Source organism: Chamaea fasciata, unplaced genomic scaffold, assembly GCF_029207755.1.
Source record: "Chamaea fasciata isolate MVZ Bird 193981 ecotype frontalis unplaced genomic scaffold, bChaFas1.0.hap1 SCAF_4, whole genome shotgun sequence".
Lineage (NCBI taxonomy): Eukaryota > Metazoa > Chordata > Aves > Passeriformes > Sylviidae > Chamaea > Chamaea fasciata.
The window spans coordinates 26,267,092-26,293,616 of record NW_027094089.1 but is presented as its reverse complement, the minus strand read 5'-3'; the positions used below and the strand labels follow the sequence as shown (position 1 = coordinate 26,293,616).

General features: G+C 36.6%; 1 protein-coding gene across 1 annotated transcript in view; it reads right to left on the bottom strand.

Annotated features, from left to right (window-relative positions):
- Positions 1-26,525, bottom strand: part of ITGA1 (integrin subunit alpha 1) — a 74,482-nt gene that overhangs the window by 28,435 nt on the left and 19,522 nt on the right. Inside the window, exons 2-9 of the mRNA XM_066181135.1 lie at positions 16,873-16,993; positions 14,592-14,704; positions 13,541-13,629; positions 13,337-13,451; positions 12,548-12,675; positions 6,525-6,673; positions 4,680-4,830; positions 2,914-3,079 (exon numbers count right to left, since the gene is read on the bottom strand). Of these exons, the coding sequence (XP_066037232.1) occupies positions 2,914-3,079; positions 4,680-4,830; positions 6,525-6,673; positions 12,548-12,675; positions 13,337-13,451; positions 13,541-13,629; positions 14,592-14,704; positions 16,873-16,993 (1,032 nt within the window). The remainder of the gene's footprint in view (positions 1-2,913; positions 3,080-4,679; positions 4,831-6,524; positions 6,674-12,547; positions 12,676-13,336; positions 13,452-13,540; positions 13,630-14,591; positions 14,705-16,872; positions 16,994-26,525) is intronic.

The window sequence follows — 26,525 nt, the reverse complement described above, 5'->3', positions numbered from 1 at the left end:
TTGTCAAGTAGTCATATGCTAGTTATTAAACTTTGATGGGCTGTTTTGCTCCCAGGTAAACCTGAAATATTACTGGGGAAGAAAAAGTTCTGCCTTTTCTCCACTTAAAAGAAAGATAAGCAGTCCTTGACAATCAAGGACTATTTTGCTACTCTAAGCGGCCAAGTAAGGGAACTATATTCTGCATGTTGATCCTTCCTTGAGAGCAAGGTATGCTAACAGGCAGTAGAGGCAAGCTATGAGATCTGCTCTGATGCTGGTCCAGGAAGAGTTCACAATTTGCTACCAGCTGAGTGCTGCAGCAAATGTTCAACAATGTGAATGAAACTGATCCATAGCAAGCCATGGTTGCATGAATTTCAGGCATCTGGACTGAGAAATAATACTGAACTTTTGACACTCAGCAACTGAACCCCAGTGGTTGCTCCCTGGGACATGATGGCTTTCCTAATTGTTGCAATTTACAGCCAGTCGTAGGAAGGAGACACGATCTCAAAGACAAAGTGTTTGACATACAAACGAAGACTATTACGTTTCACAAGATGTAGCTGCTTTGCTAAGTCTGAAAAAGTCATTTTTAGGCATAAAACTCTTAAGATGCACATCTGCTGATAAACAATATTTTCATGCAGTAAAGGATGCTCCTTAATGAGCTGAGAAAGACTGGATTCTCACAGCCTGAGGCAGACGACAAAGCTGGTACTGTTGGCATGTGCAGCTCAAAATACTACTTAGATAATGGCCCTTAGCCTAACTTTCCATTCAGTTTTAAACTGCCAAGCATCTTACAAAGGATATTTTGTGAAACAACATTTGCGCCTGCCTACAGATTGGATAAAACACAAAATTGCTGTCAAAAGCAATGTTCATGCCATGAGACACAGAGGCATATGAAGAAGATTATGGTAAAAATCAACTGGCTGTCAAGCAGGAGTTTTTTTGGATTCGATTTTTCCAATGTCTCTCACTTTTTCTTTGAATTTTTTAAAGAACCAAAAGGAAAAGAAGAAATCCAAGGGAAAAAAATGGAATGTACTACTACACTAGCAAGAAGCAATTTAGATTGAGAATTTAAACAGATGCAGATATCAAATTTTAACAACCAAAGTTCTTGTGATGCAGAGAAGCTACTATGTACAGAGCTGATTAATCTCCAATTAAACACATCCAATAAACTGGCTTGTCAACTGGCTTGAAAGCTGTATGGTACAGAATTAATCTGCTTGCTTCTGTGACCAGAAAAATACATGCATGGACATAGTTGGGAGCCCAGAATACAACTGAGAGGTTTTGGGATAGGACAGGAAACTGCGCCTGAAGAATGAGAATAAATTGATTTAGTCGGCATTATCTAGCTCCAACCCAGTGGAACAGCTTGACCACGCTATGTTTTTGACAAAAAGCTAAAATCCCATTTTCATTTCTATTCTGACTCTCTTGCAGACAGATTACATAATTTCTGGGACTTAGGTTGAGGAGGAGACATTTCATTTCTCATGCTGCACGTGTCTTACACAGAAACCTTAGCTCATCTCTGAGTTCTTACAGAAAATCTGCAAACCAGGAAGCCCTTTGGCAGTAATGAAATTAATTAGATTTCCAGAAACTCAGTCATGTTAGGTCTAACATCCTTCACCTTGACGTGTTAATCAACCTGACACATCAATTAACTTCTTATTCTATATTCCTTATAGCTAACAGATGTAACTAACATTTTATTCTGGTAATGAATGCAAATATTATTCTCATTTTTTTAAAAGTAAAAGGGACAAATTGAAGACCAAGTTTTCAGTTTCTGTTTGAACAGCTATATTCCCACTGAAAGTATATTCTTCCTGGTACACAGTGGCTTTAGAAAAGAGCACCCTATTCAATGAACATTGAAGTACTCAATGACCCTAAGTAGGCTAAACTTTGAGCTTTAGAGAGATTACATTCTCCTCAAATTAATTTGTTGCAAAGCTGAGGAAACCAAATCATCCAGAAAGTAAAAAAAAAAAATCCATAGAAATTGTATTTTAATAGACTGTTTATTGTTGAAAATATTTAGTAATAGCTGAAAACATGAATATTTGATCAAACTAAATAATACACTAAAAAAAATCTAAATGTGTCTGGGAAATCCATCTCCAATGTAAAAAACTTGAAAATATTCTCTCAATTTTGTGCATCCAAGTCAATATATTCTTTGTTCCAGCTATAAACTACACTATTCTAGTTACTTGGAAAGTTTTAGTGCTGAAAAAAATAGTCCAAATAGATGGATGTTTTCTTTGTATTACATGAATCCCTTCAGAGTTGGCTGGTATAATTTATAACTAATAAACTCTGTCTCCTGTTACCAGTAGTGTACGTGAAACAAACAGTGGTTTGGACAGTGTTGTCTTGTTTGGATGGAGAATGTAAGCAGACATTATGAGAGAATGACTTTTCTGTGCTACAATCTGAATACTGTGAAACCCTCCCAAAGGAAAATTGTATCTTGTTAACTCTATACAGCAAGTCCATGCTAACTTGTACAGCAAAATAATATGCTGTAATTAATAACTAACCAAAAAAGAGACCCTAAACATTTAGGCAGAAAAAAAGATAATCGTGGGGTAATTGGGGTATGATCTAGCAATGTTTTTTACTTAAAAGAGGACAACTTCCTATTTACCATATTAAAATCGTTCTGGTTACTTATGCTTTTGGCTATTGTCTCCACAGGCTCTAACTCCTATGAATATAGTCACATCTGTATCTACTATTTTGATGTCTATTATAAAGTATTTTTATAACTAGCATGGAAGAAATAATTGCATAATAAATTTCACACAGCACAATGCATTTCAAAGGAAGTTAAAACCAGATTTCTACTATTTATTTCAGTTGTAATGCAGGCATAAAATAAAATTTTAAATAATGTAATACCTTCCAGGGCAAATATTCTCTCTCCAAGTGCTTCAACAATGGTTAAAAGGGCTAGTTCATCTGAGACGTTGAAAAAATGCTTTTCAGTAGGCTTACTGGCAATTGATCTTATTTCCTCTACAAATTTCTCAGTACTTAAATTTCCTCTGCTGTAGCTGCCAAGAATCTAAAGAGAAAAAAAAAAAAACCCATAAAACCCAAACCAAAAGTTAAGCATACATTTCATAACCTGTTTAAAAAGATATCATTGAGGTAGGTTATCAGAGAATGGTGGAAAATCATATCTAACTTTAATTTGTCCTGTTAAAACCTCACTCAAATTGATTTGAAACAATTCTTTCTCAAGGAAAACAGAACTCTACAATGGCTCAGTTGTTTTTTTGAAAATACCATTTGACAGGAAACAAAGCAACTGCATGGCGTGATGTCTGCTATCCTCAACTGTACTTTTCACTCCTTCTTCACAAAATTCTAATAATTTATTCTCTGATTTGTTGAAATAGGCCATAATTTAGGAAAAAACCAACAAAAAACTTCCCAACTCAGAGTTGGAATTACACTGGCTTCTGCATAACCACTAATTCTTGTCATAACATGCTATACATGCAATTAATGACAAGTTGATTAGGCATAGAATAGTTCTTTATTCTGTGAAGATTTGCCCTATAAATACATATAAGAACAACAGTTGCATACAGTGTTAACAACTTCAACACAATACAAGATTTTAGATTTGGTTTGCAGTTTTAACAACACTGCTGTAACAATTAGGATACCTCAGAAAAAAAACACCCCCATTCTCTACTCCCCAGCAAAACAGATATTTCTCGTATGAAAAAGAGCTCTATAGACTAAACTTGGTTTGAGAGGGGGACAAAAAACAAATTCCTATGCTCTAGCATCTCAGCCCATTGGAGCAATTCAAATTTGGTTCTAAATAGATATTTTATAGGTAAAAATTTTTGCAGTACCAAGGGCCAACTTTTTCTTTAGTTATATCTATTTTTATGAAGAAAACCACTGAAAATCTGTGTTCTGTTGGACTCAACTTTTGTTTTCTATCTCTCTTTAAATTAAGTATAACTACTTTCTTTAAGTTTTATGGCTTCATACCACCTTATTTTACCAAAAAAGTAAGACAGGAAAACAAAGAAAGAAGAGAGCAATGAAAAGGCAACAAACCAATGTCCCTTAAAAATTAACAGCAGGAAATAGAAGATTTGTATATAAAATACACAAATACAGTGGAGTATTAACACCAAATCCATAGCTAATGCTTTCGTATTTCTTGATATGGGTTAACCTCTATTCTCATTCAGCTACTCTTTGCTTAACATGAAAATAACAATTTTAAAATGCAAGGGAACACCACAGACATAATGAACATGTATTTTTTTTATGGCTTACATTTACTTTTTTTTTTAAATAGGTAAAGTCTCTGTAGAAGTTGCTTAGAACTGTATTAGTCCACTTTGCTCAGAGTTGCTTTTTACAAAAAGGATTTTATTTAAAACTGTCCCTCAAACTCTGCCTCCTTTTTCCTCACACAGACACTCAACTGTCATCACCCGGAAGACAGATAAATTGCTTTTCTTATATGCTATAAAATCAGAAAGCAAATTTTCAATTTTTTTTCAGCTTCCTCCTCTTTGAAATAATTATATTTCCATAAAAATTCTGTGAAATGAACTTCTAAAACTGAAATTACATTTAGAAGATGAAACATGCTTTTAAGATTCTGAATTTTCCCATTAAATTTCACTTACAGCAATAGCAAATCTCTGAATGTTTTCATCTTCACAATCATCAATCACTTCTTGTAATCTGTAGTTGTCATGTGATTCCCCATCAGTCACAATAACCATTACTTTTTGTACTCCTCTTCGTGCACCATGAGCCTCAGTAAAAGCTTCTTCCCTAAAGGGACCATAAAGTGTTTTGGAGAAAGGCAATGTCAGCATTTAGCACATGCAACATTTTTGCATAGCCAACCTTAAACTAAAAGGTTTTATATTAACTAGGAAGCAAGAAATGGAGATTAATGTTAACCATGAACAAATAAAAACAACTGCAATTGGAACTTACGTGACAGTTCACAGCCAAAGTTTCACAAGCATTCATTCATCATTCATTCACTTGAGAGCAAGAGCAGAAAATACAAATCTGGATAGTGAAAAATTCTTCCCCTCTACAAATAAACTTCTGGCACTTTAAAACAGCTTTTGGAATCTTAAAAAAAGAGCCAGCCAACACCCTCCCTTTCCAAAAATCCACCGACTTCCATCCCACAGCAGCACTTCAAGTGGACAAACTATTTACTCAGCCACCAGCACACCTCTGCACACCTATGTTAATTAACACTGGGTGATGGGGATGTGGCGGAAACAGGTTGCAGGTAAGTGGAGGCAGGTTGGGGCACCCACTTGAATTCTACAGTTGCAGAAGGGCAGGGTCTGAGATTTTGGGCAGTTGTTCACCCAGACCCTGGACCTGACAAGGCAGGACTGGATTAGGGCTCTGGAGGAGAAAGAAGGAAGCAGGGCTTCCTCTTTTCAGAAAAATACCACAGAATTCTAAGACTAGCCACATGAGTGAAAGCTGAAATTTACCACTGAAAATGGACAAAGGGCAATGACTGTGAGAACAGAGGAAGTTTTTGCTGACAGTTTCTGTACATACAAGTCTGCAGTAGCTTGTGGTACACAGGGGCTTTCTGAACTATATGTGGTTTCTGAATACTTGGCAATTCTCTGCTGGCTCTGCTTTTCATGAACTTGTTTGGGCTCTGCAAGCTTCTACTTGTATCTCAGGAAAACCTTAATATATAAGAATTCAACTGTACACCACATCAAGAAAACTTTGGTCAGATAACCAAAATGTTCATCAGAAGGATCCAGCATTTTTCACTAAACTGTTGTCTGCAAAGAGTGAATGCAATCTTTTGTGGAATAAAAGCAAGCTTACGTGATAGAAAAAAACAAACCCAGAAAAGAAAAAAGATACCAGGACAACGTTGTACAGTTCAAAATTTTCTGAGAGAATTTACATTTCCTGTCTGTTCTATGAAAGTCAGATTTCATTTTCCTCATAAAAGAAGCATTTCTAAATATTGCTATTGCTACAACAGGTCTTTAATCTTCCAATGATCTAGAAGCTTCAAAACTTTGGATATAAAATTTTTAGACTTTCTGACAAGTGTGGGCTCAAACGCTGTAACATTCAATTTCAGAATGAAAACAAATTAACATTAAAAATTCTATTTTTCTTTTGTTTTTCCTCTGAAAAACTTCATTTTCTTCATCCCTCTATACAGACAGTTCCTACCTGCTCTATGTGGACATCAGATATTGTCAGGCCTTTGTTTAGGCCTACAATCTTGTTCCATATCTATTATATTTCCCTAATTCCTCCATTCAGGAGACAGCTGCCTTTCATACGCAATTGCTCTAGGTGCTGGATAGAGTCTGCTTATCCACCTTCCTCATAAATGATGGTTGCTTAGCTAACATGAAGTCATATGCTAGCCATGCCATATTTTTAACACATCAAATCAGAATCTCCATGCTGCCTGCCATTTCTCCCCTGTGCAGGACAGCATCTTGTGCATGTACCTGGCTGTGTCTATTCCCAGGGCTGTCATGGTCTGTGTGCCACCCCGCTGGCGTATCCTTGAGGCTGCAGCCATCACATCTTCTGTTGTTGAGTATGTGTTCAGGAAAAATTCATGGACTACAGTCTGCCCATACTGAACAATTCCAACCTGAAACACACAGTTCATGTATAAGATCAACTGCCCTTAAAGAAAACATCCCTGCCTCTGGCAGCAGGGTAAATGTCTGTTTGTACTTCTACTTACAGCCAGGAGAGGAATTGAACTCTTTGTGTTTCCATCAGTATGAAACACCTATATGAGTTTGAGTGAGATTATCTAGATGATGGTCTCATGAAACATTTTGAAGTTTCTAAATTGCTTTTATTAAAACTGGAATAAAGGCAAAAGCTGTCTCAAGTCCTTGGTCTTCCTAGCTTGAGGCAATCTGGACACAAACTCGGTTCTCCTCTAGGCCAAGGCAGACCAATGCCCCAACCATCAATCACAACTACTCAAAACTGTTTTCCTTATAGCATACAAAGTCATGGCTCACTCACAGCTCTCTTCATTCCACTCAAATATAATATTTCTACATCCAATAGTTTATTTAGCCTTAACTGAGCTTAGAAACAGGAAGACCCAATTACTCTTATCTTGATGAAGACAGCAGGGACATGCATGTCCTCCCACCAGGAGATAACGTATCACCTGACAAGTACCAGAGGGTAAACATGAAGGAAATGGTGGCTTTTAGATGAGGGAGGGTCATGTAAAGCCTACAGATGACCTTAGCGAAACAAGTCTTTGCGCCGAAGATCAACACAGGGGATTGTGCAATAACGACAAAATGCCTGAGGAAACCTGCTGCAAAACCAAGAGCGGAATAAAAAGATGCGCAATATTCTTAAATATTAATTAATTTCTCCCATTCATCTCTGTCAGTTTTAATATTTTGGCAGGTTCCTGACAGCTTTTACTGGGAAGAAGCCACACAATGTTCCATTAGCATATTTCAATTTTACGTTACACAAGGCAATTTATAGGTTTTATTTAGGATAATGCAGTTTTACGTGGCACTTATGTCTCGCTCATCTATTATTAAAGGCACTCTAGCATTAAGGTATTGAAGATCAATAAGACCTCTGGGATATTTTTGCCATCATATTACTTTAGAAGTGGCTTAGTATGTACTTTAAAATTGCTTTACAGGTTTTTTTTGTTTGGTTTTTTTTTTTTTTTTTTTAGGTATTTTCATAGCTTCTCAGCTTCTGCACAGTACTTATTTACTTGTAGCAGAAGGGCTAGAATTGGATAAATATTTCACAGTTAACATCAATAACATGATCATTATGAAATGCTAGTTACATATGATTATGGAACTATAATTATAATGGCAGGTGATAGCAAAATCTATCCCACCAAATTTCCATATCTTTTTGAAAACAGTCAAATCTGGAAGAACTGATGTAGGCTCAACGTTATGACAAGTAACTTTGCTGCCTTTCAGATATTTGTCTCTTGGAGGTATGCCCTCTTCCATCTGCAGCAGAGAGAATGCAGAGGCTGCAATATTCCAGTGAGCAGCAGGCTATTAAGCCTGTCCAGTGTTTACAGAACCAACCAGGGCACACTCTGTATCACCACTCAGAGCACTCATGTCGCACAGAATAAATCACAAGCTGAAGATGAAATTTTTAACCTGTTCCCTCCAAGGCAACTATTTTGTGGTGTGCATGTAAAGTGACACACCACACTATCAGAATAGGATGCTGTAGCCTTTTAAAAAGACTGCTGTGAACTGGTGATGAACAAGAAATTTGCATCATGCTTGATTTTCTGGAGGAGGAGTAATGACTTAAGAATTCCAGTGCCATGGATTGTAGCCAGAGACTATAGTATGCTGGGAAGCTGTTTGGTGTGGATTCATGGCTCCTTCTCTGCAGCTTTTGAGGTACCAATAATTAAATAATCTATTGACTGCTGCCAGTGTGAAAAGCATCTGCCAGTCTTTCATGACCCTAGAGACCCATGTTGGTGGTGTCATTTTCCGAAAAAAAAAAGATTACAGGCTGACATAGCGTTGTATCATTTCCTGTTTGAAAGGAAACGTCCACGATCACAGCAAGTACACATTTTGAACACTTCCTGAGAAGGAAGTGAATGAGAAGAACATCTGAGTCTGAAAACTGCACAGTGCAGCATAGCTTGTAAACCAGGAAGGAAGGGGGGCATGTGGTTATCTTACGAGATACAATTGTCTTGTGCGACCCTTCCTTAGCACTAGCTTTGAAAACACTGATCATCATGTTCTACATATTCCATGGCATCAAAGATGAACAATTACTCAATAAAAGGTAACAAAAAAATCTCTGAGAAAATGCTGCTAGGCCTCATGTTCCAGTCTCCTACAGGATCACAGAACAATCACCTTGTAAAATTAGAGTTACATTCTATCAGACAGCAATGAAGGTTTGAACTTTTGTAGCCTTTTCATCTTCTGAGAAAGTAAAAGTGGCACATCTACATGATGCAAATGTGCCTTTATGGAACTTCAGCAAGCCTGTGAGAATGATGTTTACAGGCATCATATGTTTTGATTTGCTTGTTTAATTTATATCTGGAAAAGGCAATAGTGCTACACTGAAGGACATAATTCTGCTCTGCTTCAGAGAATCTATTATTTTTCCCAGCAGTACTAACCGTAATCTATTGAACATTCTTGTAATTCTTAAGTTTATGTTCCCTTCCCTAGCATTCCATGGCTTTTACATTACACAAGGGAATAATTCTTTAATTGTCCCCAGTTCGTGTGAAAAGTGTTGTACAAGAGAACATCAAGTGATGCACTGTTCTACTTTGGAACAAAGCAGTTCTCAGGGCTACAATTTATTGTTGTCCTGTAAGTGAATCCAGATCCTTATGTGGAAAGTACATACTGGTTTTCCCAATAAATCATTAAGCTAATCAATTTGGCAAAACCCAACAAATAGAAAAATAAAATCAAAGGAAAGCCATTTGCTACATGAAATCACGTTATGGTTTTCAGCATTGGGATGTGGAGAGAAATAAGAAATATTTTTGTATGTACTAATACTTAAAGTAAAAGAAAAGCAGAGCTGCCTTGGGAAAAATTGATGGATAGTATTTTTTTTCATAAGGAGATATTTTTGAAGACATTTGAACAAACGAACAAAAAATTAATTTTCCCATGTTTTATTTACTTTGAGACACAAGTTACTTGTAAACTCTTGCAAAAACCTTTCTTCATCCTTAATCTTTGCAATACTTTTTAAATATACTTCTGTTTCTTCTGAAGACAAAACTAATTGTAAGGTATGGCATGGCATGACTTACTAGTGTACTGATACAGTCCTTTTGGAGACCCAATAAGGTACAGGCCAAACATTTATAACTGCCTATGTTATATTTTAACATATAAATAGAAATTGTCTAAAGATTTCTAAAGGCCTTTCCAGAGTAGCTTTAAAGCTAGAATTGAATTTATTCAAGTATTCTGCTTTTTCTTTTGAGACAAATCCACAGAAAGTTACTCATCTGTAAATGATTAAAGAACCTACCCTTCCATATTAAAAAGATAATTATCTCCACAACAGTTAAAAATGAGGCAAAAAACCCCAAGAGAAATATTTTGATTTTGTTCCTACTTCTACTATTTCTACATAATTCCTCCTCCTTTTTCCACTTTTCTATCATCACTTTCCATTTACTTCTTTTATCCCAAAAGTCAAGATAACCAGCTTAATCATCAGTATGGTGTTGTAGATTATCTGAGAAGAGAAAGAGGAAGTGAAGGAAAAAAACCACCATTAACTTTGACTTTCTACATCTGAAATTTCAGTCTTTCATTTTCAGATCTGCCAAACATGAGACACTGAGTACTTTCTCTCAACTTGTTACAAGTCTAATGACAATTGTTCATGGAGGGCGGAAGTGGGAAAAAAAAAATCTCAAAAGCTTCTAATCAAAACACGGTTTTGAACAAGTCATGCCCAATCTGCTAAGGAGTTATTCTGTAATCACCTCATTCCTTTCCTGTGCAAAACAATCTTAAGTCAATGAAAGTCCACAGATTTCTACATGCTCAGTATATAAAAATTAAATTGGAAAAATCAATTTAAACAGACAAAAAGTAAGATATTGTTCCTAGGCTTCTCTTCTGGGCTCCCAGAGGAGAGGGGATAAATAAGCCTGCTCTGTTGTTTCTCCTTTTCCCTATTGTATAGTCATTTAAACATTTTTTATGAGAAAGGAGACAGTGTGGGTGAGGGACATAGTATAAACTCATTACTATATTCAGATGCACCAGGGTTTCCAAGCAGGGGGCTCAGAGGAGTGGAGAGATGAGATATGTTCTGGGGAAGGAGGAAGGTAAGAGGGACTGAGAAAAATTCCACCTAGCTTCTGTTGTCTATTTCCTGTTTTTCAGCCCCTCTCCTCTTTATCCCTTTCTTATCTGCCACTGAAATGTTTCTGCTCTGTAGTAACCAGATGCCAAAGCTGACGTCTTCAAGTGAGTATGTGTATGTGTGAGAAGAGGGGTAGCTATGCCAAACTGTGGGCACAAGGGATTTTGTAGGTGGAGATGGGAGGCTGCTGGAGTGCAGGCCAGAGAGGGACCTTTTCTGCATGAGCTGAGCCACACAGACGAGGCAGTATTCCAAAACTGAACACAACAAAGGTGTGGCATTGTAAAAATTTAGGAGTTTCTGGGTGAGGAAGAAGAATGAGGGTGCAGTAGAGTTGATTCCTCTGAATACCACTCCCATGAAGACATTTGGGCAGAAAACAGTGATGATTTCCATGCAGTCAATGCGCCATACCGGGAAGTTCAGGTTAAAGTATTTTAAAATGGCACATTTTTGAGTAATCATCTGTTTAAATTAACAGAAAGAATTTTTTCCTTTCTGCTGAACTTGACAAAGTGTTTTTCCTTCTTCCTTGCAATATCTGAAGAAAAGTGTGTTTAAAATGACAGGATATAATTGCGAAGTTGACAGTTAATAGGTTATTTTATCAGGCAGTGTTCAGTATAGAAAATAGACAACTTGGGTGGTAACTTGAAAACCATAACTGAAATGGAAAATTATGGGGGTAATACTCTTTGCAGACAGAGGAATCCTTTACATCTTCTCACAGTCTCCTTTGTGAAGGCAGGAGCTGAATGTTAGCAGCTAACCCAAAGTCGCAAAACTGCCTGTAGCACGGAATTTATTACAGGAGATCCTGGAAAATCCTTGATTTTGGGAGATGGAAAATAAAGAAAGGAAAGGAAGAAACAGTTTCTTCTCTTGCTGTTAATAAAGCTTTTTGTTAATATGTATCCCAAAGTCAATGTTTCCCCCTTCCCAGAGTTCTTTTAGAACTGATATTTACATAATCTGTTCAGCAGCCTGTGGGACATATGCCAGATCCTCAAGGGGGTAATTGGTCGTAGCTCCAGTAATTCTGATGGAATAGCACTGATTTATAGCAGCTGGGAATTTGGCCCTCTCCACTTATTATATAAATTAAGCTTCTGCCATTAATAACATACAGCTAAACAGCCACTCATTAATTAGGATCTCAAGGTTTAAAAGCTGCATGCCCAATGTTCCACAGTGCTAAGAACACTGCTCCAAAAAGCTTACAATCAAAGCCTTCCCAAACCACGCATGTGCGCTTCAGACGAGCAGAAATGACCTTTGTGTAACGAAGTACAAAGGAAGACAAGAAGGGGATGTGGAGAGGAAGGAAGTGGGAAAGGACAGCATTCAAGCAGCCTCACTTAATGCACTTAACTTTTGTCTCTGGGTTAGAAAGCTGGTTTCTCCAGACTGCCTGAGCAGTGGGGGGAGGGACGGTCTTTCCTGACATTGCTGCTTGATGACTGAGGACTGACTTAGTTGTGGTTACAGCTTTAGTATCCTGCTGCTCTAAGTTCTTGGAATTGAAGAGGTCCATAGATGACACTATTATACCATTTCCTGTAAATTGTTTTTTTCCTCTCGAATTAAAAAAACTATGAAATATCTACCATGTTACCTGTGTTTGCTGAGGACCTATATCCATGTTTCTCAGGAGGCTGTTCAGAAAGTCTGTGACACTCTCCCATGGATAAATGCTGTTGGACCCATCAAGGACTATGACAATGTCCAGCTGGGTTTTACACTCTGCAACACAAATTGCCACACAAGAATTGACAGTAACAAGGATCAGACTATCTCACAACTCCAGCTACTTTTGTCATTAGTAACAAAATATATATTCTTCTGCAGTGGGGCTGAACTGACATACTTGATTCCAACTACCATTCTTCAACTTTTGCATTGTATTTCACATGGCTTGTGTTCCCTTTATCAGGAAGGGGTTTTCTTGTGAGCAGAAATTTAAGAATGGAAGAAGACCATAAAACTGGAGTATTTACCAGTGACCCCCAACCTTCTTCAATGTCAATCTATTCTACAATTTTTCCAAAGGACTAGGTCTTTAAGATTTGTATGTATATTACTAAGCTGGATTTGTATTAGGTCTCAATATGCCGTCATTATTTAAAAGGAGTCTTTTGGCCATAAGTTAAAAACATAACCAACTATTTTTAGCAATTGTGTTTGGATGTTACATAGCACTGTAATGATTGTTTATACTGAGATAAATTCCAAAAGTAGGAAGAATTTAGGTTATATACGGACAATGAAAACATTTACTTAACTTGGTAATGCTGGTAGCTAAGTTAAGCAGCTCATTTTTTTCAGTATGCCTATGTGTACACATTTGTCTTGTTTGGCACTATTTATTTTTGTACACACAGGAAAATTCCTGTGGCATGCATACCTTGCACAGACGGAGCAATGGCCTCAACAGTTTCAAAAGTGGAGCTGACATTAGAACAAACTCCAGTTGTGTAATGCAAACGTCCACATTTATAAGCATAAAGTGGTCCACATGCCTTTAAAAAATGAAAAAGGATGAAATGTTTTTGTTATGATACTTGAGAAAAAGAACCACTTTCAAAATTAGCAAAAAGTCCTTTCTTACCAGAAACCCTCCTTTTGGGTTAGTCACTAAGGTTGTTCCAAGAGTCATGTTTTCTTTTACTTCCACGACATTAGGAACTGAAGTAGAAGCTATAAATAGATTAAAATGTTAAGCATTTGGGAACATGAAAACAAAATGTTAAGTTATATATCCCCTAGTATGGAGCTTCCAGCTTCTAAAATAAAACCCAGACTGACACTGGTTTCATCAAATATTTTAGCACCCTTCCCCCTCTTTCTTCAATTGCAACAATCAAGAAAAAATTCTGAGACTGGCTTTTATCCCAGAAAATTAGTCTGGGTTGCTGTCTGAAATAGTTTTCTTGAACCGCAAGAAAAGAAAAAAAAGTAAAAATAACAGCACAATGAAAACATATTACTACGCACAGAGTTTTGTTAATTAGGAAAAAAAAACATTCATTTTTTTACCTTGTCTTGCTATGACTGACTTAATAGCTTTTCTATTTGTTACTATTATGTTACATTACTGACATTTAGGTTTTCAAGAACACAAGGTGATAAAAACATCACAACAGGTATATTTAGTGAAGTTCCTATTAAACAGGAATTTCCTTTCAGTGTGCATCAGGTATCTCTTGACTTGACCATGAAAATTATTAATATTTACCTTTGGCATATTAAGATGCACCAGCCTAGTCACATTTTCATCAAAAGCTTACTGATGGCATTAGGAAGGCTCTTGGATTCAGAGAGTTTTGGAAAGGGTAATCTATGAAACTATGATCCAAGACCTTCCTGGCTCAATGGCCACTACTGCCAACCACAGTCAATTGTCAGTCATAATAAAGTTTTGATAACACAACTACATATCAATTCTAAAATTATGAGCATTTTTTCCACAGGATAGTGAGAAGCCTTAAAATAAAATTATTTTTAATGTTACAAACACAACTTCCTTCACATTTAGCTCTGGAGCCCCAAGAAAATTTACACTAGAAAAATATTTCCAATGCATACTTAATAGCTGAAAATCTCCTAAGATCTGACCTCTATTACTCCTCCATGTGACACAGTTTTATTTCCTTTCATACCTGGTAAGTTCAGTTTTGTGCAGGGTGATGGGCTGTCCCTTCCTACAGGGCATTTGTAGACATCACCTGTCCTCTTCTCAGGTTGACCAACTAGGGGTGAACCAATAAGTATCCTGCAAATTAAATAAGTTACCTGAAATGTCTTCTTTCTCACAAGGCACAAAAGTCAGAAAATAAAACTTACAGAGAGAGCACAGCTGCAGCAAGCTCCACACTAGCAGTATAGGATGGAGAAAAAGAAAAGCATCTATTATACCAGTTCAGATGTAAGAGAAATAATAAGGACATGAAAAGGAAATGTACTTATATACCCGATTACAGTATAGAATAACATTTAAAAAAATTCCAGAGGAAATTAAAAGCAATAAAGGTGGGTAGATGACAAGTCATAGAAGTAATACAGAAGGAAAGATAGGCTATATTTAATATGTGCTTGATCTTTACAAGACCTTAGAAGAAAACCTGTTTTCAATGCTCTGAGACCAAACGCCAAAGGAGGGGCTCACAAGCACTCAGAGGAAGAATTTAGTCTTAAATACTGTGGAGCAGCATTGTAAAAGACATGTTCCTCCCCCTCCCTAATAAAAAAAAAAAAAAAAAAAACAAAACAAAACAAAACAAAAAAAAAAAAAAAAAAAAAAAAAAAAAAAAAGGTTATAACAAGAAATTTCAGACTTGTAAAATGCAGAGGAGCTGAGTGTGCCTGACATCCCTCGGTGGTGATCAATGGTCATCAGGTTCATGCCTCTGTGCTGTTCCTTTCTCAGAAGTAACGACCCCCATGGAAAGTGTTACATGGTCTGAAAAGCTATCTTATTTTGTCTTTTTGCATGAAGGAATCCCTGAGCTATAGAGAAACAGCTGCAGTCAGGTTCAGAGACCATTTGATGCTGGAAAGCTCCATTGGTGTCCTACAGGTAGCATTATATCAATAGAAAAATCCTCTCAAGGCTGTTTTGTGTAATTTTATCTACCACCTTACACATTTTCTCCTTTAAATAGAGACATGCTGAAAGCTTGACAACTTACAGGAGCTCTGATGTTCAATTTCAGAGATGTCCAGATCTGGCAACTAGTTTGTATCACAATGTGGCTACTGGTACAACCACCATTTCCAGCTCATATTATTGTTTGCTTTTGAAAGGTTTCAGGACTGTTTACAACAATACAGCTTACTTTGCAAAACCCCAGCTCCTAGAATGGATTCCATTTCCTGAAGGTCTAAATTAGCTCAAAGGAGGTAATTATTCTTATTCTCTCACGACCCTCATACAAACGTGTATTTAAACATCCTACAATTGCAGCAGTCAAGAACTAACACATTCAGAAGCAGGCTCCGTGGTTTCATTTCTCTGAGCACTGTGTTGCAGTGGTGCTCAGACTCTCAGACTCAGCCCTTGCAGTGGTGATTGCTCACCCCAGAGCAGTCTGTCCTGTCTGTCACACACCCTCCTGCTGCCTGTCACTCCTGCACGCCTGCAGGAGTCCCTGGGTTTACCAAGAATTATCAAAAAATCTCTGGGAAAACCAGAGCCTGCTGTAAAGTATGATAGAGATCTCTTTCCCAAACCTTTTGCCATGTAATTGTTATTTCAGTCCTCCAGCCCAGTCGTTAGCCTCTGGGGCTTAACAAGGGAAAAGCATAGGCAGGTGTTTATCAAATGACCAAGAAGCAATGATATGAGTGAGCATGCCAAAATGCAGCCTCTACTTAGAACAACAGGAAGGAAAAGAGAGGTTAAGATAAAGGCTCCAGGTCCCCAATGCAAATATATTATCAGTTGAAAGACATATTTAGCCCTACAAAAGGGAAGGGAGAGGGAGTACTGTACTAATTAATATTTTGACAGGTAAATCTTCCAGCCGAGTTTAAAAACCCCTGACAGAAAACTTTAGAAAAAAACACCTAATACAGATTATTTAGGTAAAACGGGTAACTTCATTGTAATTACATTGTAATTACAGAAGGAAAAGATAAGGATTCCATCTGGTAAATGGAAAAAACAGAGCTCAGACAAAACACAGTACTTTCTCAGGTCCATCAATGAGGGAATTTACCCATTTTGTGAAGTCATTTATGTCACTGAGGAGATAATTGGAGGTATGCATGTGGATGTTTCTCTTTCCCAGTCTTTCCAGATTTCCTAAGGACTACGCATAAGTTTAAGAAATATGCCTTACAGAATCTGACCCTAACTTTGAAAATAAAAGCACAGCACCTGAGTCACTGAATACCTGAGAATTTGGAGTGTTCAGTTAAAAAAAAAGAAAAAGAGCTTACCATTTCCCTTCCTCATTTTCATACTGTTGGACTGTGTATCCAAACATGTCTTCCAGAGGCCCACTGAAGGTCAGTGCATTTTTCACATCAACATTGGAAGTGCAAACAAGGTGAAAGAGAGCTTTAGAAGAAATAATATTTTTAAAAAAATTAGAATGTAGCAGTACAAATAAACCAAAATACTTCTAAGAAATCAAGGTGCCATTATGACCTAACAAAAGGTACAAGACATGTTGGAAGTGGCATTTGGGGCACACATATCACAGCTTGTAAGAGATTTAAAACATACTTCCTCATACATAGGTACACAACTAAATTCAGAGTTGTTAGCAACTGGACTTCTGTATCCAAAACATATTTTTCAAACTCCCATCACTCATTCTAAAATCAATTCCAACTACAGTAAGTAAAACATTATCATCTTTAAGAATAAATAACTTTCTAGTTATTTATTTAGTTTAGTTTAGTCATTCTTTTAGTTCCACTCATTTCTAAAGCAAGAATTTAACACAAAATGTTCCCTCCCTCATTTAAGTAAGTTCTCAAGTTTACTTAAATTGAGAAATAACTAATTTTTAACAGAATTTTTTTGCATAAAAACCACATAGGAAGAGAACGAAAAATTTTCAGATGTACTTAATTTCAATCTATATTAGAGAAAAAAAAGTATATAGTTTTCTTTTAATTCCTGTAAACCATTTACGTTTGGAAAAGAATAAAATGAATTTTCCATGCAACAATATGCTGATCTCCCTAATACCTGTATGTGATTATTGATACTTGTGCATTTAGGAAAAGTGGCTATACACTGGTGATCTTGGACTATGAAGAGATCAATCAAGACAGTGCATGCTTCTTCTGACTGATTTCCCACAGCCTAAAGTTCAGTGATCATCACCAAGGAAAATACTGCAGAAATCTGACTTTATAGCAAGTTTCAGAAAAATTTGAGATATAGGGTAAAAATCCAGCTTGAAGTGATACCTATAACCAATTGCAAGGCCCATTAAGAAGCAAAAAGCACTGTTAATATATAAAAATAAAGCTATTTATCTTTATTTATTATATCTTATAGTAATCTCTTCCATCTTTGTCCTGTAAATCAGTTTCAAAAGTAACCACTGACTCCGCTGCTACCGAACTGTATATTTAATTCACAAGAGTCAAAAATCAGGTGAATTTGTAGAACATTGAGACCGATTAAAAACACAAATATACACAAATTTAATTTAATTTTAAAGAAGCATTTCATGATCACTTGCTGATACTTAACAGTTACATAAAAATAGCCAAATACCCAATACTAGCTGCATGTCAAAGCATCTAAATAACGTCCAGTTACTAAAACACCTCTGTGTTATTCACCATTGAGTGGACAAAATTCTCACGGAAAGCTTGTTACTATAATTAAGCTCACAAGTGGTCAATGCTAATCTGTCTTTCTCAGCATCTTATTTCCTGAGTAATGAAGTAAAATTATCACAGAAGACCATTTGTCATTCAGAAGGTATTTCCAGTTTCACTGGACAGCAAAAAAAAGGAAAAGTTTAATTTGTGTTATTCTAGTTTTTCTTCCTCCAGTCAGAGTCAGGAAATATAAAAATGTGTAAAAAATTGAAACAGAGATTAGTTCTTCAGAAAATATTCATCGCAAGTGATAAGAAAAAATTAATCATTGACGCCCCGATGGAAAATTATTTGTTGCAAAATAATTTTGTCTCCCTTAAAATACGTAAGCTTAAAGAAATTCTGCTATGCCTGTCCATGTGCAATAGGCATTTTGCTCCCCTATTCTCAGTCATTCAAGTATAATTAAAATGAACAAACCAAATTTTTAGGAATTCGGTCACGTTATCACGAGTTCACATCTTCTTTTGTTAAATTCCAGTAAAAACTGGAATTTACTACTACAAGAGTAAAAACAATCACTATTATTACTTTTCAAACCAAATAAGGGATTGTGACCGTGTCATTTACACTCAGAATCTACCTCCCAGACATTGAAACAGTACTAATGAGTCACCTGCTAAAGCAACTAAGTTCATTATTTAGTTCAAGAAGAAATATAGAAGCAAAATATACCCCCATGTCAACTCCTCTCTTAATGATCTCCAGAAGCCTGTTCACTTTAGCCTCTGAACAAGAAGGACAGAACATCCTTCTAGAGGTCTTTAGAGGCATGCCCTTCTCCTTTCTCACTTTATGATGATGTTCAATGCCACTATATGAAATACTAAAGGCCACAAACGACAGCCCATTCGCTCTCTCCTAAAGCAGCCAAAGGTTACATGTGCACCCTGCACTCTGTTCACTTGGCCATGATATCCTCCACCATCATTTTATCATCTGCTGATAGACGAGGAGTTTAATCATAGTGATGTAGTATTGACAACAATGGATTTTTACTCTGGAAAATTACAGGAAATGGTCTTGAAGTTTCCTGAATTGTTATGTAGCATTCACAAATATCATAATGTTAATGCATGGGTTTCTAATCCTCATAGTTATAACAGCTGAAAATACGAAATGCTAGTAAGTAGACTAGAAGAATAATAAAAAATGCCAGCTATTTAATACCAGCCACCCAAATGCTCATGTTTATGAGTGAGGTCAAATTAGAAACATCAGTAATAATGCTTTCTTCTAAAAAAAATAAAGCTAGAGCAACCAAAAGAAGCTAGATGGGCCACACACTGGTCAGAAATAAAATTGAGGTGGTGACTCCACACAGCAGAACAAATCTGTATGGCCTTGTTGGAAAAGAATGTTTTGGAGGCTAAATGTAATGAGCTCAACAGGGATCTGAGTAACTCAATGGAAGACAAAACCACGACAGTTTACAACCCACACAGAATGCACACCTAGTTCAGGAAATCACTTCAACTGGATTGGAAACTGGAAGAGGAACGTTACATATGCGTGGTTACTTTTCGTCTGTAGCTATCAGCTTACATGTACTCCTACAGACACGATACTGGACAAAACATGATCTTGATTTGATCCAGTACAGCTATGCTCTTGCTCTCTCATATTCTCCTTCCACCTTAGCCAGAAGTCAGATGCTTTGAAGTTTGACTTCATACACAAACAGTCTGGTGTATTTTAATATGCAAATGTATTGTATGGCCTTCTCTGTCTTCTGTGTGCTTTGAAACATCATGAGCATACTGTTTTTGCATTAAAGTAAGGGTCATGATAAGCAGGGTAAAATTAACTTACAAATAATTAATGTATTTAAAGGTACCTTGCTGCATTTCCCATAGATCCTGTAAAAGGAAATCTCACGAGCCAAAGAGATGCTCAAATCATCAGATGGTAAATGGAAAAGTGGAGTTTACGGTGACCTACATTACACATCTAGCTAGCAATAATCTATTGATTTATGGCAACTTGGCTTTCATACTTTATTACATTTTTTAGTAGAGAGAACAATGTTCACAGGGGCTAATGATTCAGAACATCTACAAAGACTAGTGATCGTGACTTTGAAAATTATATTATTCATAATATGTAGCTTGAATTCTTTCAAACTTTCAATTTCTGTCTAATATGGCATGCATTCTCTATTTCCAGCTAACTTGTGTATGAATTAAGAAGAGTATTGGCAGAAGCAGTGGAAAAAGGAGAACTATAGGGAAGTTGGGAGGATTCTCTTCAGAATTATAGGAATTAAGAAGAAAAAAACATTTTTCATAAGGTACATAGTATTTAACTTGATCACAAATAATGTACATAAATTAAGATTTTGAACTATTTCTTGTGTTAACAGAATGACTGTGAATAGACCAAAATCAACTGACACAGTTCAGAAATGCAGAGTATAAAAGTTTCTCAAAGGTTAATACTGAAGTTACAGTTTTATCTTCATGTTCTACAAGAAATGAGACACTACAGAAAACCTGGGACAATGTCCCTTTCACTACTGATTGACACTGAGCAGAACATGAGCTGATGCATGTGCCGTTCTTTGCTTAGCACAGCTTGTACCTATACATGAAAGGTTAACACTTAGTCACCAAGACGACAACGCAAATATTATTTCTATTACAAACCCGGAGTAGTAGCTCATACTTGTCCAGTAGCCACTAATAAATTCTTTTCTGTTTCATTTAATGAGTTCTTTTAACTAAATGTTTGCGCTGTCTGGATAGTCATTCTACCTCCAACCCATGCAAAACCAGATTTTTCTGGGACTTGTTCACAAGCATATTGCCTGGCTGGCCACTCTAACCTTACAAACACAGAATCAGCAGCCTTATTTTCCTAAAGAAATGGATATAAACATAACCCAAACTAGAACAAAGCCTAACACCTGATTCTATCTATGAAAAATAGATCACCACAAATCACCCACAATAAATGACATCAGAAAGACCAACCTAGACAAAATAAGAGAGTAAAATTGAGTTAGGAAATTTTAACTGTGTATGGTCTGTGGAAAATAAAAGTTGCATCCTCTATAAATAGAGATTACCCCAAGAAATACAAATGTTTTCTTTCAAAAACAGGAAAGGACAAATTTACACTTAGCCTTTGACAAGGCTAACACATTGGCTGTGTACTATTTCTCTCTGCCAGCATGTGGTCAAAAAGTTATTTTTGTTTCATTTCACACTTACTGCTATAGCACTTCAGATGTTTTTATCAATTCATCTGCATTTTGCAGAAGACTGAAACAAAGCAGCTCTAGGTGCACCAAGGAGCACACCAAAACAAGCAGGAATTTTTTTCTTAAGTACACACAATTGGAAAATGAATTGGGAAATGAACTGGGAAATTAAAAAAAAAAAAAAGGCAAAAAAATAAGACTGCCCCTATTCAAATTTAAGTTGAAGACTAAAATAAGATTAAAATGCTTTAAGGAGTTCTCATATATTTAGACATCTTGGAAAATAAATTAAAAGAAAAACTGCCTTAATGTTCGTACAGCGTGTATTACAATCCATGGTGGTGTAAAGGTATTTTAAAACCCTTCAAACAGAACAGATGTGCAATACAGCAACAGGGAACTGTGCATGTGACCAAAATGTACTGAAAACTAAGTGATATTAGAAAAGATGTCCTTATTGTAAGACAGTAACTGACTGCCTTTAAAAGTATTTTACATCAATGTTGCAAAGACTATCTGTCTCATGATCTGAGAAGACCTATGAAACCTATCAGCATAAAAGGATGAAAGTGGGGTGCCAGTGAATGTGACTCAGTGAGGGAAGCATTGATGCAGCCTCCCACAAAAGCTTATTTTCAAAATGGTGGCAAATGGTATCATGCTCTGCAATTTGAAAACTCCTTCACCCGAGGAAATGGATACTGCTGTGTGTTGGCACCTGCAAGCCTGAGCTGCACCTCTTGACTGGCTGCAATCAAGTTAGCCGCAGAGAACAGTGTCCTTCAGTACGTGCAAAACCGAGCCTCAGGAAATAAAATCTCCCCAAAGCTGGATCCTTTAGCTGCACCAACACCACCCCATGCACTCTTGGGTCAGGGCTGGGCTGCATCTGGCTGGTAGCAAGAAGAGTAAACACACGTCTACTTGTCAAGTCATACCTACAGAAACACTTTTTTTAAAATAATGGCTCAAACATGTGAAAGGGGATTATTTGCTGGACCAGCAAATCTACACACTTCTTTTTTTGTTTCACTTGTGATAATGTCACTGCAGAAATACACAGCCTTTTCCTATGAAAAAGAGACATGGCATGACAAGTGGAAGAAAATACAACACTATTGTACAATTGCTGTCTGTGAGTCCAGGGGCCACAGTGCTCTGGTCTTAGAGCTGAAGGCCAAGGAGGCTGAGGCAGGAGTTCTTGTTGCATTCAGTTCTGCCTGGCTAAATATCAACATATTCCAAGTAAAGCTGCACATATATTAAAAAAAAAGAAAAATCAGCTTCAGAAACTTTTTCAGTAGTGCTTAAATTGAGCCTTTTATTTTTCTGGTCTACAGAAGAACTTTTGTATGATTTTGCCTCCAGCATTTTTTCTTTAATCTTTAACCTTTGAAGAGCAAAAGACTGATTTTCTGGAAAGAGACTGAATAATTAATGAACCACTTTTAATTAAAGGTAGACAAATATCCCAGAAAACCAAGAAAAAAAATACTTGAAAGTAATTCCAGAGGTAGTAGCCAAATGTTTTTCAAAACCAATTAAATGCTTTGTACAATCCATTAAATAAAGCTCTCTTTGCTGGTTTTGTACTAAGTATTTTGTGCTGGAAAATAGCGTCATAATGCAGTATCAAGTCTGAAAATATACTGAATCAATGCTTTGTAATGTGGTACCAAATGAATAACGGGATGCAACAGGAAAAAACTTTTGGAAATATAATGGCAGAGACCAAAAATATGTTCCCCACTCAATCAGCAAGAATCAAAATAAAAGTATTTTGTTCAAAATTTGGAAAGTGGTCCTCTCATCATCACAATCCTTAGCACTTTGCAGTTTCTCACAAAAGAAAGAAAAAGCCTTAGAAATATGGAGTCACATACAAAGAACTTTACGAGGTCTGCTTATCCACTCGTGCAGATGTACAAAGTCTTAACAAATTTAGTAGCTTGATGAAAGTGAAATAACTCTTACAAAATGTCTTATCTTGTCTCCAACAATTTCCAGTCCATTTTTTGGACATTGTTCTTCCATCAACACTTAACTCCACACAAGTTCCTGCAAATCCTTGTCTTCTCTAGATGTCCATCTTCCTTTGCTATCAAAGACCATTACTCATGAACACCCCACTGTAACTTTAATTTCCAAACATATAGCTTCTGCTTTTCAGGCAGAAACCATAGCTAAAATGAATATGTACATTGTTTTCTGAAATAAAACCCATCAGTACGTATAAAATAGGACATTCTATTTGGTTTTCTACAACCACTTGTTCAGTTATAATGAATCCCAGCTTTGCTGGCTGATGTTCCCTAAGCTTTCCATTGTGTAGCCTTCTTGAAACTAGCGTGGTAGGTCAAGTACACCTTGTGCTGCAGGAAACACAGATATCAAGCCCCAAAGCCACTTCTCCCATAGGGATTTTCATTTGACTTCACAGTGTTAGTTAGGCTGCTTTCCCTCACAAGCATACTTCATGTACTACAGGTCAATTTGGCTGCTCTTAGCCTTAAAAAACCTCACTTAAGTAGATCCCATTCGAACCTTACTGCTTCTTTTAAACAAGTATGATGGTAATTGAGTATCAAGAGTGTTATTTTTCTTATCATGTGAAATAATTAGTGAATATTTCTAATATTTCTAAGTACTCATTCCACGTTTCCTGCAAAATTAAATTCTGTGACGCTTAATAGGAGGAAGCAAACCTAATCTTTTTTTTTTTTCATTCTTAAGCAAATAGCTGCCATATCTTTTCTATCTTATCAAATCACGTATGTCACTTCGAATGTTCCTCCAACTTTCTGTCTGTGATTCAACTTAAAGATATAGCTGGCTTGTGCAACGGCTAGCACAAATGATGGAGGACGTCAATCCATCACTGTCTGATGATACGACAAAAATGATATGACTATCCTTACACAGTGTCACATTTTTATGGTTAGCAATTGGTTATTGTAAATGTATCTTCGAATCAGAGATGCATTTTACCATGCAGAATTTAAAATGCAGAGTTTACTTCAGAGTTGAAGTTCATAAAAAAACACATGCAAGGCTGTAGAATTATGTCAGAAATTTCAAGGCAGAGATGTTAAGTGTAATACATGTTCAACAGTAAGAGTAATTTATGATTCAACTGAGGGTTTTTTTTGAGAAGATAGAGACTGGTGACTTTTGTCATGCAACATGGCCTACATCTTTCACAATCTTAGTATGCTAATGTAGGGACTAAGGAAAAAGAAAATCCTGAATACTCATGACACTGGTGAATCCTTTGATTTGAGAAAATCACTACTTGTCTGTGTTCAAATATAAATTGCAAATGACATCGTCTACATATTTTTAAGTTTCTTTTGAATCCATGCTTTGTGTTTGCTTTTTTCCTTAGCAACTTGCAAAATGTGTTTGAAAAAAACCTGTCAAAACCGAGAAAAAAATGCTAAACATTGCAGGCAAATTAATGCACTTCTGAAGGTAGATATATTGCCACTGTACTGTTATTCTTGTACAAAAAATCTAAATAGACTTTAGGAGAATGTGAACCATTCCACCAGAAAAGGCCCCCAAATAAGTCACTCTATCTGATAAGCTTCACCAGTCTATTCCATCAAATTTAAAAATGCCCCAGGACAGAAATTCCTTTCAAACTTTATGGGAAATGTGACAGTCTAAGAACTGATGCAAAAAAAATAATGCCTAACTGAAAACTAATGCTGCTATCTCCCTGCCAGGACTGCAAGTGTGCTCATTTTTCTCCCTGAGAAGGGACCTCTCAAGATTACTCCTTTGAGGAATTCAAAGACTCCTTGCAGCAGCACACTCCCAGTAAGTGATTAACAGTATGCTAAACTCTGACATCTTAGCTAAGTGATACAGAGGATTGATTGTGTACATACAATCCTTTGGACATAAGCATTGACCAAGTTTAGAACCAGGAGAGGATCTAGCTGCACCTAGATTGATTCCTCTCTGAGAGGAGTTTAGAGAGCAAGAGAGTCCTTTCTAAACCTGATGACATAACAGAAAGGTCTCTGTGACAGCTTTATCTGTCTCTGCCCTCTAAGCTGTTAATAGTCAAGTGTACTTTGCCATCAAATCTTCCTAAACCACCACCACATTTACCACTGAATTTTGTCAACTCATTGTTTTCTATCAACAACATATATTGGTGTTTCTCTCATATGAGGGAAATACATCACTCCATTTGTGACATGGTTGAAGGAAAAATAATTCCTTTGCTTACCTGACTTGGTTCCTTTACCCCTTCATTTCCACCCCCAAGATTGTCAGGGAATTTTTCTCAAAGTCTTCAGTTAGTACAAATTTTTCCATTCCTTTACTTCACAATGACTACTAACTCCTGTCTTTCATCGCTGTGGGTTGAGCACAGTCATTGGCTTGCTCGCAACCAAATCACTCAAGGCTTCAGGAACAGAAAATTCCTCCAAAAGGAAGTGCAAATATCCTGATATGACCCACTCACATCCAGCTAGCTAGATCATCAAAGCTAAGCCACTTTTTATATAGTACAACAAAAACACAGACTGTCTCTATAAAACACATCAATATTAATATAGCTGTGAGCCAATTTCTTTTGGAGTGCAATGGAAAAGATAGAAGCTTACAAATATCTAGTTTTTCCTTTGGTCTTTAACAATTTTGGTATACAGTGACTGGGGGAGGGAGGGTGGGGGAGTTGGGGGGGGGAGGGGCCAGGGAACCCAAAACCAAGAAGAAAGTTTGACCAAACAAAACTGACAGAGACAAGTGGGGCAGAGGCACACTTCAGAATTAAATCTCACACACGCGAATTAAAAGTAAAAATCAACTTGCAAACTACAGACAAGATGTATGGAGACAACTTACTTATTTCTCATAATAAAACAATTATCATAATTTTCATACTAACACAACAGGAAATTCATTTTTACCTGAACCATGTTCTAGTAAGAGGAAATCACTATGTTTCTGCAGCTTCTTATGTCATGGCTACATAGAGTTTCCCTGTTTGTATGTATTACCATAATATAGCAGAGACCTGAAAACT